Here is a 13472-nt window from a genome sequence, read left to right on the forward strand (position 1 = left end):
ATGGAGGTAAGGAGGCCCAAGGCCTTGGAGAGGATGAGGCGCAATGGGCACCAGGAGAGACCTAATCCAGAGGCAGGGGCAAAGGAAAGGCGCACTCTGGTGGGAGTGTCTCCCAGGTGTTAGGGTCTTGGAGGCAGGTAGGGGCAGCCCCACCTGCATAGGTCAGCCACCTGAGGAATGGGGCCATTTCCAGTCTGACCTGCTGGGGGAGGGCAAGGAGCACTGGTCTGAGGAGTCACCTAGTGAGGGACATTCCTCCTACTATGGGCGCCACGGCCTGGAGGCTGTCCTGTGGCCCACACCCACCTGCAAGGTAGGAAGTTCTACACTGGGCCAGGGGGGTTATTTTCCAGAAGCCCAGGGCTATCTACTGACAAATTTCAGCGTCACAAAGGAATGACAGATCTCTTTCTGTCTTGTCAGGAACCAGGAATTCTTGCTTGGAACCTCCTTCCTTAGGGCTAGCATGCCCAGGAAACTGTAAATTACAAAGAAAACACTAATAGTAATAACTACCACTTTCTCAAATGTGCACTTTGTGCTAGGAACTGCACTAGGCTCTTTCCATCCATCCATCCATCCATCATCTCCAACCCTACAAAAACCCTGAGGAAGGCATGGTGCCTGCTTTCAGAGGTGAGGAAATGGAGACACACAGGGTGACTTAAATAAGGCTACCAGCTAGTAATGATACTGGCCCCTCATGGAGGCATTGCTGTAGCAGCCCCTCAGGCCACACCCCAGGAGCCTGACCGCCACCTAACCTCACCCCCCACCCCCCCCACCTCGCAAGTAGGAAGAAGGGGCTACTGCTCAGGCTGGATGTGAAATGGGGGCTGTGACCCAAGAGGAAGAGGCAGGGCCAAGGGGTTTCGACAGACACAGTGGCCAAGGGCTGCTGCCTTCTCTCATTCACTACTCAGAGAGCTCAGCACAGGAAGCAACTCTGACACTGGCTGGTCCAGAGTTTCTGAAATACGTCTGAGCATCAGGCTCACTGGAGAGCATTTAAAAATACAGATCCCTGGATACAGAGATTTGGATTCTATAGATGTTAGGGGGGGCCCAGGAATGCACATTTCATGGAACCTCTGGTACTTCTGATGCAGAGCCAGGTTTGAGAACCTGGGGCTGGTCCAACCCCTTCACTAAACAGTCGAGAAAACCCCATCTCAGTTCAGGGAAGTCCTACAGGTGGGAAGCAGCAGAGTAGAGATTTGGTCCCAGGTGGACACAGCCGTCAACATTAGACTGCCTCTCCTGGGAGGAGAAAGCCAACTTGAAAGTTGACCATATTTCTGGAGCCCGGAACTGACAGAAGTCACAGGGCAAAAGATGGACTCAAAATATAAACATCTGAAATTTCTAGAAAACTCACTTCCAAAAAAATAAAAATCTATAAAAGATAAAAAGGACAGCATACTGGAAGCAATACTTGCAGTGAACAAGACAAAGAGTTAATATACTTGTAATTATTTATCTATGTAAATAATTCATTCAACTTGATCAGGAAATCATTAAGGCTAAATAAGCAATTGGCTAAATGAAAATAAGCAAAGAGCTTAAATGTGCACAGAACACAATAGTTAGTAAACAAATATTTGATGGAGAACGTTTGATTTGGTTGGTAAACTTTAAAATGTAAATTGAAACAAGGTACCGTTAACACATTAGATTATTTTTTAAACTATATTTTTATATATGTACCTATATGTGTAAATTCATAGGAATGGATTGGGGGGACTTCCTTGGCGGTCCAGTGGTTACAACTCCGCACTCCCAATGAAGGGGGCTTGGGTTTGATCCCTGGTCGGGGAACTAAGATCCCGAATGCTGCACAGCGTGGCCAAAAAACAAAACAAAAAAGAAAAAAAAAAAAAAAAGGATTGGGAAGTTGTTTTCTGATTGCCTCAATATCTAGTCTCACCCTTTTTTAATTAACCAAGCCCTTCTATTATTAGGAATGGTAAGGAAGCAGCAAAATGCTTATTACCTGGAATGCAGATATGATGGCTGGCGCTCCAGGGACTATATTAGACCATGTGGAGATCTTAGGGATGGATGCTACGAAATGAGGATACAGAGCACAAAGCCTGTGTTCTTCATGATTAATGACCATGGGTCCACTACGCTAGCCCTGAAATGCTTTGTCTAGACTTCTTTTATGCAGAAGACGAATACATTTATTTGCTTAAGCTTATGTTACTTTGATTTTCTGTCATGTGCAGTTGAACCTAAACTTAACTGATACACACATCAAACCTATGTGGAAGTGTAAAAGGGACTATGCTATGGTATTGCTTACATTTATTATTATTACTTTTTATATTAAGAATATATTGATGTATTATTTATATAAGCATCTGTTTTGGAGCCTCAGTGAACTCAGCTTGAGTATGAGCCCCATCACCTCCTATCTATGTGACCTGGGGCAGTCAATTTCTCTGTAAAGTGGGCATGATAATAACAGAACTTATTGAGTTGTTGTGGTGCTTAAATGAATTAATGCAGATAAAATGCTTGGCACCATGCCTGGCTGACAGCTATTACCGTACTACATTATGCTATCACATAGGCACTGGTGGTGGCAGAACCAATCAGAAAAACCCAGGACATGTTTTTGAGTTAAAAACAAAACAAAACAAAACAAAACAGGTTGCAAAACTGGCACGTGAGCATGATCCCTTTTGTGAAAAATTATTTTATTTCTACATAGATATGTGTATCTATGCATCAAGAGGTGTCTGGAGGGATGGCTGACCAAATGTCATAGTGGTAATTCCTGGATACTAGAAGCTTTGCTTTCTTCTATATGGTTGAAAAAGAGCATTATTATTTTTTGAGCAGGAAAATTAAAAAAGGAAAAGCCCCTTGGAAAACAATGTAACAAGTCTCACCATGAATCTTTAAAAGCATCCATACCCTTTGACCCAACCATCTCACTCTTGGGAATTGACCTGAGGAAATAATTCAAATGAAGGAAGAAGCCATATCCATAAAAACATGCACTACAGCATGATTTACAATAGAGAAAAACAGCAAACCACTTAAGTGCCTTACATTAGGGTAATACTTATTATTCACCCATTGGAACATTGTGCAACAATTAAAGTGAGAAAGATGATGACCATGTAACAACATGGAAAAATGCTTATGACAGACTGAGAAGAAAAAGGAGCAGAATGCAAAATTAGATGTGTCAGGAGCACAACTGGGCAAAAGTCTTGCGTGCATTTGGATGAGGACTGGAAGGGAGCACAAACAGTTGAATTTGTTGGGGTCACTAATTGTAGATTTTTTTTTCCTTTTTCACTTAGAATTCTGCCTAATGTTTCTATAATGTTCTTCGTATAATTTTAAAAATTGCCTTTAAAAATCTCCTCAGGGAAAAGGAGAGAAAGCAGGAAGCGGAGAGGAGGAGGGAGAAGATGTGGATTCTCCCAGAAGCAGGGTCTGCAGGAAAAGAGTTCAGAGGCAATCTGAACACATGGGCACAGTCCCAGCTGGATCTTCTATGTGGGTGGCCCCAGAGGCTGCATCCCCTCTGTTCTCTGACTCAAGAGTAATCAGGTGGACCAAAATCGTTGCCTAAGTTAGGGAGACAGTACGTTAGCTGACAATAAAGTGAGGGTTAAGAGTGTTCTCCAGGGCTTCCCTGGTGGCGCAGTGGTTAAGAATCTGCCTGCCAATGCAGGGGACATGGGTTCGAGCCCTGGTCCGGGAAGATCCCACATGCCGCGGAGCAACTAAGCCCGTGTACCACAACTACTTAGCCTGCGCTCTAGAGCCCACGAGCCACAACTACTGAGCCCACGCGCCACAACTATTGAAGCCCGCGTGCCTGGAGCCTGTGCTCTGCAACAAGAGAAGCCACCGCAATGAGAAGCCCACGCATCGCAATGAAGAGCAGACCCCGCTCGCTGCAACTAGAGAAAGCCCGCGGGCAGCAACGAAGACCCAACGCAGCCAAAAATAAATATAAATCTATTAAAAATAAATAAAAAGTGTTCTCCAGATTGGAATCATTTGGAAAAATTGATCATGCTTGCTATTGACGACCAGCAGGCTGGCAAGGGCATGAACCGCCAGGCCTCCTGGAAGGCAGTTTGGCACAGTGTATCCAAACAAAGAAGGCGTGTCTCCTCAGAGTCAGCAATCCCACGCCTTGGGATTTAGGAAATGATCAAGCCAGTGCATAAAAATATTTACATAAGATGTTCGTTACAGCGTTTATAAAAATACAAAATTAAACCCTCTGTTTCACCAAAAAGGAATCGGTAAACTAAATTTCGGGATCACCATGCAGTGGTACACTAGGAAGCTACACTGAAAAAATAGGATGTAGATACAAATTTGACATGAAAAAATGCCCACCACATCTGAGGTAGAATAAGAAGGCTCCAAAGCAAGATACGCATGTTCCCCTTTTTGTAAGAGTGTCTATCTAAAGATGTTCATTTGCGTGTAAGAATTCCTGCTAAGATACAGACCAAGGTCTAAAAGAAGTTAATATTTGAATGGTGGGATTACAAACTGGATCAGGCAGTTTACTCTCAATTATATTGTTGCAGTAACAAACAACCCCAAATCTACTGGTTTACAGCAGTGAGTGTTGCCGTCCCACTCCCGCTCCTGTCTGGTGAGTCAGCCGCTCCCCAGCCCAACGCCTTCTTCACTCTAGGACCCAGGTGGATGGAACAGCCTCTGTTTGAACCCTGCAGGTCTCTGTGGTGGAGGAAGGAGACGGTGGACCAGGCACTGGCTCTTACAATCTGTGCTGGGCAAGTCTTATGGCCCTTCCCAGGTTCAACGGGGCAGGGATATATAATGGTAAACATTTTGAACAATAAAACAAGCCACCACATAAGTTATCTCATCCTAGTCTTAGTCCATTCAGGCTGCTATAACAAAAACACGATAGCCTGCGTAGCTTAAACAACAAACGTTTATTTCTCACAGTTCTGAAGGCTGGGAAGTCCAAGATCAAGGTGCCAGGAGATTTGGTGTCTGGTGAGGGCCTGATTCCTGGTTCGTAGCTGTCTGTCTTCCCTCTGTGTCTTCACAGGGGAGACGGGGCCAGGGAGCTCTCTGAGGTCTCTTTCATAAGTGCACTAATCCCATTCAAGAGGTCTCCACCTTCATGACCTAATCACCTCCCAAAGGCCCCACCTCTGAATACTATCCCCCTAGGGATGAGGTTTCCACATATGAACTCTGAGGGGAACACATTCAGTTTATAGCAATCCTATTACTTAAAGTCCTTTCTTTGCAGAATGCAGTTCTTTCCCAGGAAGTGGATGGTCTCATGGAGATGGGACTTGTGGGTTCTCCAGGAGAGAAAATACAGACACCGAGACCAAGCACCAGGCAGAGATGGCAGCTTCAAGCCTGAGGCAGAGGGGCCAGAGAGAGTCAGGATTTTGCTTAACTTTTTTTTTTTTTTTTTTTTTGCAGTATGCGGGCCTCTCACTGTTGTGGCCTCTCCCGTTGTGGAGCACAGGGTCCGGACACGCAGGCTCAGCGGCCATGGCTCACGGGCCTAGCCACTCCGCGGCACGTGGGATCTTCCCAAACCAGGGCACGAACCTGTGTCCCCTGCATCGGCAGGCGGACTCTCAACCACTGCACCACCAGGGAAGCCCAGGATTTTGCTTAATTTAAGAGACAGGTCAACCAACCTGACCCACAGTAAGAATAAAACAACGTGACAGAAAGTTCTAGATGTCCAGAAGTATTATGCCAGTTCTCTTACTTACTACTTATATGACTTGAGTCAAGTTAGAGGGCCTCTTTGAATGTCCGCATACATAAAATGCAAATTAAAATAGCTGTCCTGCTTACTTTACTCTATTTGATTGGGCATGGGGGCAGGGGCTCTGTGGTCAGCCCTAAAATTGTCAGCACTCTAGGTGGGGAAGGTTTGGGCCTTCAAGCTGTAACCACACACTCATACATTACATTTCCCCAAATCCTCTCATCACCTCATCATCACAGTAGCTTGTTCACTGCTCTTATTTGTGTCCGTACGCTTTTCAACAGGACAGGTGAAAAGATGACAACAGAAGCCTCCATATGGAGGAGGAGACCCCTTTGATGGATGAACCCAGGAAGGTCTGGATGCAGAGAGAAGGACCTCACTCCACTTGGTCAGGTCTGGAACTAGCCTTGTTCCCCTTTTTTCTCCTGATCCCAGCCTCTCAGGATGGAAGATGACAGGGCTTCTCAAACCGGCCTGATCACTAGAGCCACTTAGGAAACATTTAAAAACTAGATTCCTGGGCTCCACCTTCCAGAGACTCTGATTCACCTGGTGAGGGTGGGAGGCTGAGTCACAGAAGGTGACCTGTGCCATCCCCACCTGGCTCCCATCCAGCCCCTCTGCACAGGCCTCGTGTGGTGCCCCAGCAGGGAGGGCCCAGGCATCTCAGGTGGCACGAGCCCTGACAGCTGGGAGAAACCTGAGTGGGCCCAGGTTATCTGATGGCGCACCTGCTCTGGCCCCGTGCTCACATCTTGAATATCAAGATCAGGGGAAGGCTTGAGAAGAGGCTCCGCAGGCAGCACAGATCACCCCGCAAGCTGCGCAGGGGCCAAAGGAGGTAGTAAGAAAAAAGCATTTCCCCTTTCCTGCTCCCAGCCCCTCAGAACCAAATGCACTGCAGGCTTCCACAGCCCATCTACACACCTTTACTGATAACCCTGGAGTTTATCTCTTCACACATCTATCAACATGGTGGCGAGTTCCTCGAGGGCTGGGACAGGTCTTATTCCTCTCTGCATGCCGCTCAGGGCCTGGCACACTATTAGTGCTTGCTGAATATTTCATAAATAAAGGAGAGGGAGTTAACACTTACCATGTTACCACAGGTCAAAGAAGGACTGATATTCACACCCACCAGGCACATGGGAAATGCACGTGCTCACCTCTGAGGGGTGGGGGGAACCCTATCCTTAGTCACCCAGCTAGAGACTGAGCTTAGCATGCCCTGATTTGCAAGCGTACTAAATTACCTTTGACATCAGGGTACCCTTTGATATGATAAGTTATGCAGCCTCTTGACAGGAAAATGCCTCCCTCCCCACCGCCCCCCAAACCCTGCATAGAATTTATAGGTTATCAGCCCTTCAAAAAAAGGGGAAAGCTCTTTTTTTTTTTTTTTTTTTTTTTTTTGTATGGGGCGGCTTGCAGGATCCTAGCTCCCCAACCAAGGATCGAACCCAGGCCCTCATCAGTGAAAGCACAGAGTCCTAACCACTGGACCACCAGGGAATTCCCTGAAAGCTCATTCTTGTCTGAGGAATACTGTTCTGTTCTCCCGTTGCGGAGCACAGGCTACGGACGCGCAGGCTCAGCCCATGGCTCACGGGCCCAGCCGCTCTGCAGCATGTGGGATCCTCCCGGACCGGGACACGAACCCGCGTCCCCTGCAATGGCAGACGGACTCTCAACCACTGCGCCACCAGAGAAGCCCCGAAAGCTCTTTTTTTAATGGATGCATGCCAGTTAATAAACATAGATGGAATGACAGAGTCAGAAATTAACATTTTGCAACCCCCAATCTAATCATTGATTTAGGCAAGGATCACTGATGAATGCTAAGACCACTGGGCAAATGACTGTCAGGAAGGAATCTCAGCCCTAGACAAAGGCTCAAGCCCCCAAATCAGGATCCCACACTCCAGGAAAAAGCCCAGAGAAAGGATAAGACCACAGTCAAGGCAGGCTCCAGATGGGTTTATTAAGGCCAGGGGGGAATTACCAGGCTCTGATCTTTCCTGAATTCTCCCCTCTCCTTTCCCTCTTAGCTCCCCCCACCTTCACTCTCTCAAGGGAAAAGGCTGCAGTGGGGAGGGGAATGGGGGGCACTCTGGCAGTACTGTGAGGCTCCTGACACCCAAACATATCCTGGCTGCCGAAAGGGAAGAGGCAAGGCTTGCTCTGATCTTTCCCACTGTTCTCAGAGTCCAGCAGGCTGCTGCGCTGGACATCCGTGTCCTGTCCTGTACTGTAGGAGCAGGAAGCCTGAGCGCTCTATTTCTCAGCATCTCTTGCCAGCCAGGATTTGTTTAGAGTCTACTGATGAGAGGCACCCACAGAAACCACTACTCCTTCTCTGGCAGTGGTGGGTACACTTGATGCCAGTTCCCAGACCAGAAATGTCCTCCCATCTGCCTCACTGTAGCCATTCCCCTGGGGATGCCAGGGCTGGGCAGTGACCAGAGCCAGGACAGCATCTGCCAGTGGAGATGGCAGTGTCACTGGGACACAGGAACATGTGATTATACTCTTGGCACAGGGGAGGGAGTTCTCTGCTGCCAGGCCTCTTGGAGCCGAGATAGAAGGGTCGGCAACATGGAGTCCAGCACAGCCAGCCCCTCCCAGGAACAGCGAAGACCCCTGGAAAAACAAAGAGGCCTGGCTGTGACTGTGCCCTCTTACCAGTTTCAATCATCACCCTCCACCAGTGCCAAGGCCCTGGCACCCACAGGTCCCTCCTTGTGCGTCTTTCTCACCTCCCCCCACCCAACACACCTGCAATCCAGCAGCAAGCGGCCCTGCTCCAGCAGCTCCTGCACCTCCTTGTTAGCTACAAACAGGTCCCACAAGGTCAGCTGGGGCTCAAACTGCTGCCAGTGCTGGGGAGACCAGAAGGGGAAGAGATGCAGGGACCACAAGGTGGGGAGCTGGCGGGGCTATTCTAGGCCACCTGCCTGGGGGTGCAGTGAGGGATGAGGGGTGGGTCCAATCCAACACAGGGATCTCAGAAACTGACTGTCATGCACACCAGGACCAGGCCAGTGGACCAGCAGGGAGGTGGGCACCTTCAGTCCTATTCCACGTTCAGGCCAAACCCAGCTCCCAGCCAAGCCAGGTCTCCCTTGGCTCCTCCCCTCCCCCTGTTCTGGTCAGAGTATGGTCAGCCCCAGCCAGAGCTCGATGGCTCTGACTTCATCCAGAGCAGTTGCTAGCTTGACTGATCTTTATCTACCGCACTTCCTATCTGAGCTTTCAGCGCTGCTTTAAGAATATTTGAAAACTCTTAATCTAGTCTATTCCCTCAGATGACTGAGAAAGTTGAAATTCAGAGGTGAAGGGATGTGTGCCTAGGGTTGCGGTAGACGGGGACTAGAGCCCGGCTCTCTCTGCAGCCCTAGTCTAGGGTTCTCACCATTGCCTTACACTGCTCATCACTCCTGCCCCTCAGGCCTCTGCTGGACCAAGGCCCTACCTCTAGCTGCCAGTCCCAGAGGAATGGGAGGGGTGGGTGTGTGTGTGTGTGTGTGTGTGTGTGTGTGTGTGTGTGTGTGTGTGTGTGTGTGTGTGTGTGAAGAGACAGTGAGACAGAGTGATTCTGCGAGGCCTAGGAGGAGAAAGCAGCGTGCCAGACCCCTTGACCTCTTACCTGGTGAGTGATCCCCACGTCTGTGCGCAGTCCCATGGCCAAAACTTCCTCCAGACTGAAAGAAGAACCAATAAGGGGTCTGGGAGAGGAGACCTGTGCTTCTCCCATTCTTCACACCCTATGCTGGGATGTGCGTATGGGGGGTTTATGGGGATCATGCGGTATGGGGTGGGGAGGGGGCAGGGCAAGGTGGGAAACAAAGATGTGCAGGTAGGTGGTTCTTGGGGTAGAGGGGAAGCCTGAGGGAAGAGCCCTCAGGTGCTCACAGCGCCAGCTTGCCCAGGGGGATGCGCCTCCGGGTGCCGTGACCAAACAGCATCACCTCCTTCATCCAGTTGTCAGGCTCCAGGGTCTGGATCCGAGCCTCTCGGGTGTGGCTCCCAGCCCCCTGGGGTACAAATCGCCCATGGGCTCCTGACAACATCAACAACCACCCCCACTTTAATAGCAGCTAACACTGTGTGCTTGCCAGATGTTAAATCAGTGGTTCTCGAAGTGTGGCCCCTGGACCAACAGCATCTCAGATGCCAGAAATGTCAATTCTCAGGCCCTGTCCAATTCCAGAAATTCTAGAATTTGGCTGGGGCCCAGTTGGGTTTTAACAAGCAGTCCAGATAATTCTGATACACACTAAAGATCAAGAACCACAGTGCCAGGCACTATACCAAGTGCCTCAAAATACATACTTAACAGCTCTACAAAGTACATAGTATTTTTTCCCACACTTTACATATGAGGAAACAGAGGCTTGGAGAGCTTAATAAGGGGCCCAAGAGCACACAGCCATGACACTGCTCTCCTGAGTCATCCCACCTAAGGTTCACAGGGGACTCACCAGGTCCAATGCCAAGGTACTGACCGCACTGCCAGTAAGTCCAGTTGTGGGTACTAAGCGCCCCCTGTGGGAAGGGAGGGAATAGTCAGTGCAGAGAGAAGCGGGTGGGCCTGTCTCTGCTCAGGGAAGGGCACCTGGTTAGAATGTCCCACCATCTCAGGCTTCGGAAGCACCCTTCTCCCCAAAGAGCCACAACTGCCTGGTCACGCCTCAGCCTGCGCATGCCCCACCTTCAGCCACAGGACTTACATTCCGGGCGAAGTTGGAGACCTCATACTGGCGGAAGCCAGCCTCCCGAAGGACTGCCCGTCCCTCCTGGTACATCTCAGCGGCAAGTTCGGGGTCAGGGGCAGGAAGGGAGCCCTGCTGCACCTGGGTGAAGAGGGCGGTGCCCCGCTCCAGGGACAGCTGGTAGAGCGACACATGGTCATCACAGTGCCGCAGCAGTTTCTGCAGCTGCCCAAGCCACGGCCCCACGTGCTGTGCCGGCAGCCCCAGCATCAGGTCCACAGAAACACGCCCCGGGAAGTGGCGCCGGGCCTCCGCCAGCATCTGCAAGGCATCACTGGCCGAGTGTGTCCTCCCCAGCAGCTGGAGCTCAGTGTCATCTAGGGACTGGAGAGAGAGGGTCAGGTGTAAGCACGCAGGCTAGCTCAGAGGGAGACAGAAACACCTGACTGACCTTATTGCAGACACAGATACAGGGGAAACACAGGACATGGCAGGGGGCTGGAAGGTGGAAGGTCAAGCCAGTAGCAGGGGTACCATTCACTGAAGAGTCACTACGTGCAAAGCATTTCTACGCAGTGTCTAATTTATCCTTACAACCCTCCAACATGAGCTCCATTTTACAGACAACAAAACAAGTTCAGAGATGTTAAGCAGCTTGCCCAAAGTCATACAATGGCGAAGTCAGACCTGGAATTTAGGACTGACTCCAAAGCCAACCATCCTTTTTTGATTTTACTTTTTATTTTGAAATATTCTGAACCTATAGAAAAGTTGCAAGAAAAGCTCAACAAACACCTTCATCCAGATTCACCAATTAACATTTTGCCACATTTGCTTTCTCTCTCTCTAAATATACACATAGATTATTATTATGTTGAATCATCTGAGGGGAAGTTATAGACCAGGGCTGTCTAAAAGAACTATCTGTGAGGATGGAAATGTTCTGTATCTGCATTGTCCAATACAGTAGATACTAATCTCATGTGGCTATTTAAATTTTAAGTTAATTAAATTTAAATAATCACATTTTAAGTGCTTCCTAGCATGTGGTCAGTGGCTACTATATTGGTCAGTGCAGATAAAGAACATTTTAGTATAATATGGTAGCCACTGGCCACAGGCTAGTGAGCACTTGCAATGTGGCTATTTAAATGTAAAATACTTAAATACTGTACTCCTATACCCCTAAATAATTAAATGTGTATTTCCTAAAAACAAGGACATTCTCTTACACAACCACAATCTAATTATAGAGTTCAGGAAATGTAACACTGATACAATCCTGTTGTCTAAGACACAGTCTTATTCAAAGTTGGCCAACTGTCCCTAAATGTCTGCTGTAGTAATTTCCTCTTCCCACCCCAATCCAGGATCCAATCAGGGGTCACACATTGCATTCAGCTATCATTGTCTCTTTAGTTTCCTTTAGTTGAGATCCTCATCCTGCCTTTGTCTTTTACAACACTGACATTTTTGAAGAGTACAGGCTAGTTGTTTTAATTTTCTATTTTATTATTATTTTTTAAATTATTTATTTATTTTGGCTGTGCCGGTTCTTAGTTGCGGCACATGGGATCTTTAGTTGTGGCATACGAACTCTTAGTTGCAGCATGCATGCGCGATCTAGTTCCCCAACCAGGGATTGAACCCGGGACCCCTGCACTGGGAGTGTGGAGTCTTACCCACTGGACCACCAGGGAAGTCCCCGGGCTAGTTGTTTTTAAAAATGTCTCTTAGGGAAGGAAGCTGCATGGCGCGGCCTAAATAAATAAATTAATTAAAATGTCTCTTAATAAGTCCTAGAGCTCTCCTGTACATCACTGTGTTTACAGCTAGCAATACTGTACTGTACACTAAAAAACTGTTCAGATGGTACTTCGATCTCATGTTACCTGTTCTTACGACACACACACAAAGTCTCTTAATTTAGGTGTTTCCTCACAATTAGATTCAAGATATGTAAGCATTTGGGGCCAGAGTATCTCACAAATGGCGTGTCCCTCTCAATATGTCTCATCAGGACAAAGCCCTGACCCCAAACTCTATGGTAAATGGTACATGTATTTGGAGCAGGGAGACAATACTGGCTATGGAAATATCACGGGCCAATCTGCGAGGAACGTGTTTCTCCCCCCACTTAAAAACCTTCAGTGACTCCCTTGTCACCACTAAGCGAAACCCCAAACTTCCTAGTATGGTGCTGAACACTTCTGGGCCCTAGCTTGCAGCCTTGTCCCCAGCCTCTCCAGTCACAAGGAATGGCTCACAGGTCTCCCAAAACATGCAAGCTCTTCCAAATCCTGTGTCTTTTCCTCCCACACCCTCATCTCTGGTGGACTCCTCTTCCTCATTCAAACATCATGTCCTTCAGGAAGGTTTCTATGATCTTGTCAGACTGAGATGGCCTTCAGGCTGTACTCTGAAAGCATTTTGTAGAGACCCCCTTTATAAGCAGACTTTATCATGCTGCAGTGATCTGACCACCTGTTGGCCTCCTCCTGGGTCTCCAATCATGTAACAAATCTTTTTCAAGCATCTACTATGTGCCAAGCACATAGTGCTTGGAACACTGTGATGAACACAAAGGCATACACGATCCCTGCCTCACAGGGCTTGTGCTCTACCACAGAAACAGACAATTAAGTACTTACAAAAGTGTCACCATACACTTTTTAGTGCCTACAGGTTCCTGACACCCAGAAAGAGCTCAATAAATGTTTGCCCAATGAATGAACGTGATCACCCAGGAGAGACATCCTGGGTGCCCTAGGACGAGGTGGGTGAGATGGGTTACCTGGAGGCCAATGGACAACCTGTTGACTCCTGCTGCCCGGAATGCTGCCAGCCTGGAGCTTGGGGCCGAAGTGGGGTTGGCCTCCAGTGTGACTTCAGAGTCTGCAGGCAGGTGAGTTGCCTGGGCCACTGCCTCCAGGACAGCTGCCACAGTGTGGGGGCTGGCCAGACTGGGGGTACCCCCACCAAAGAACACAGACTCCACTCTA

At 48.5% G+C, this 13472-nt stretch overlaps 1 protein-coding gene across 1 annotated transcript in view; it reads right to left on the bottom strand.

Annotated features, from left to right (window-relative positions):
* Positions 1-8264: 8264 nt before the first annotated feature.
* The window catches only part of RSAD1 (radical S-adenosyl methionine domain containing 1), a 6996-nt gene continuing 1788 nt past the window's right edge, over positions 8265-13472 (bottom strand). The window contains exons 5-11 of the mRNA XM_007465225.1: positions 13265-13469; positions 10489-10854; positions 10240-10303; positions 9671-9818; positions 9405-9459; positions 8534-8637; positions 8265-8398 (exon numbers count right to left, since the gene is read on the bottom strand). Coding sequence (XP_007465287.1) covers positions 8281-8398; positions 8534-8637; positions 9405-9459; positions 9671-9818; positions 10240-10303; positions 10489-10854; positions 13265-13469 — 1060 coding nt within the window. The 3' untranslated portion in view covers positions 8265-8280. The remainder of the gene's footprint in view (positions 8399-8533; positions 8638-9404; positions 9460-9670; positions 9819-10239; positions 10304-10488; positions 10855-13264; positions 13470-13472) is intronic.

Source organism: Lipotes vexillifer, unplaced genomic scaffold (assembly GCF_000442215.2).
Source record: "Lipotes vexillifer unplaced genomic scaffold, Lipotes_vexillifer_v1.1 scaffold591, whole genome shotgun sequence".
Classification (NCBI taxonomy): Eukaryota; Metazoa; Chordata; class Mammalia; order Artiodactyla; family Lipotidae; genus Lipotes; species Lipotes vexillifer.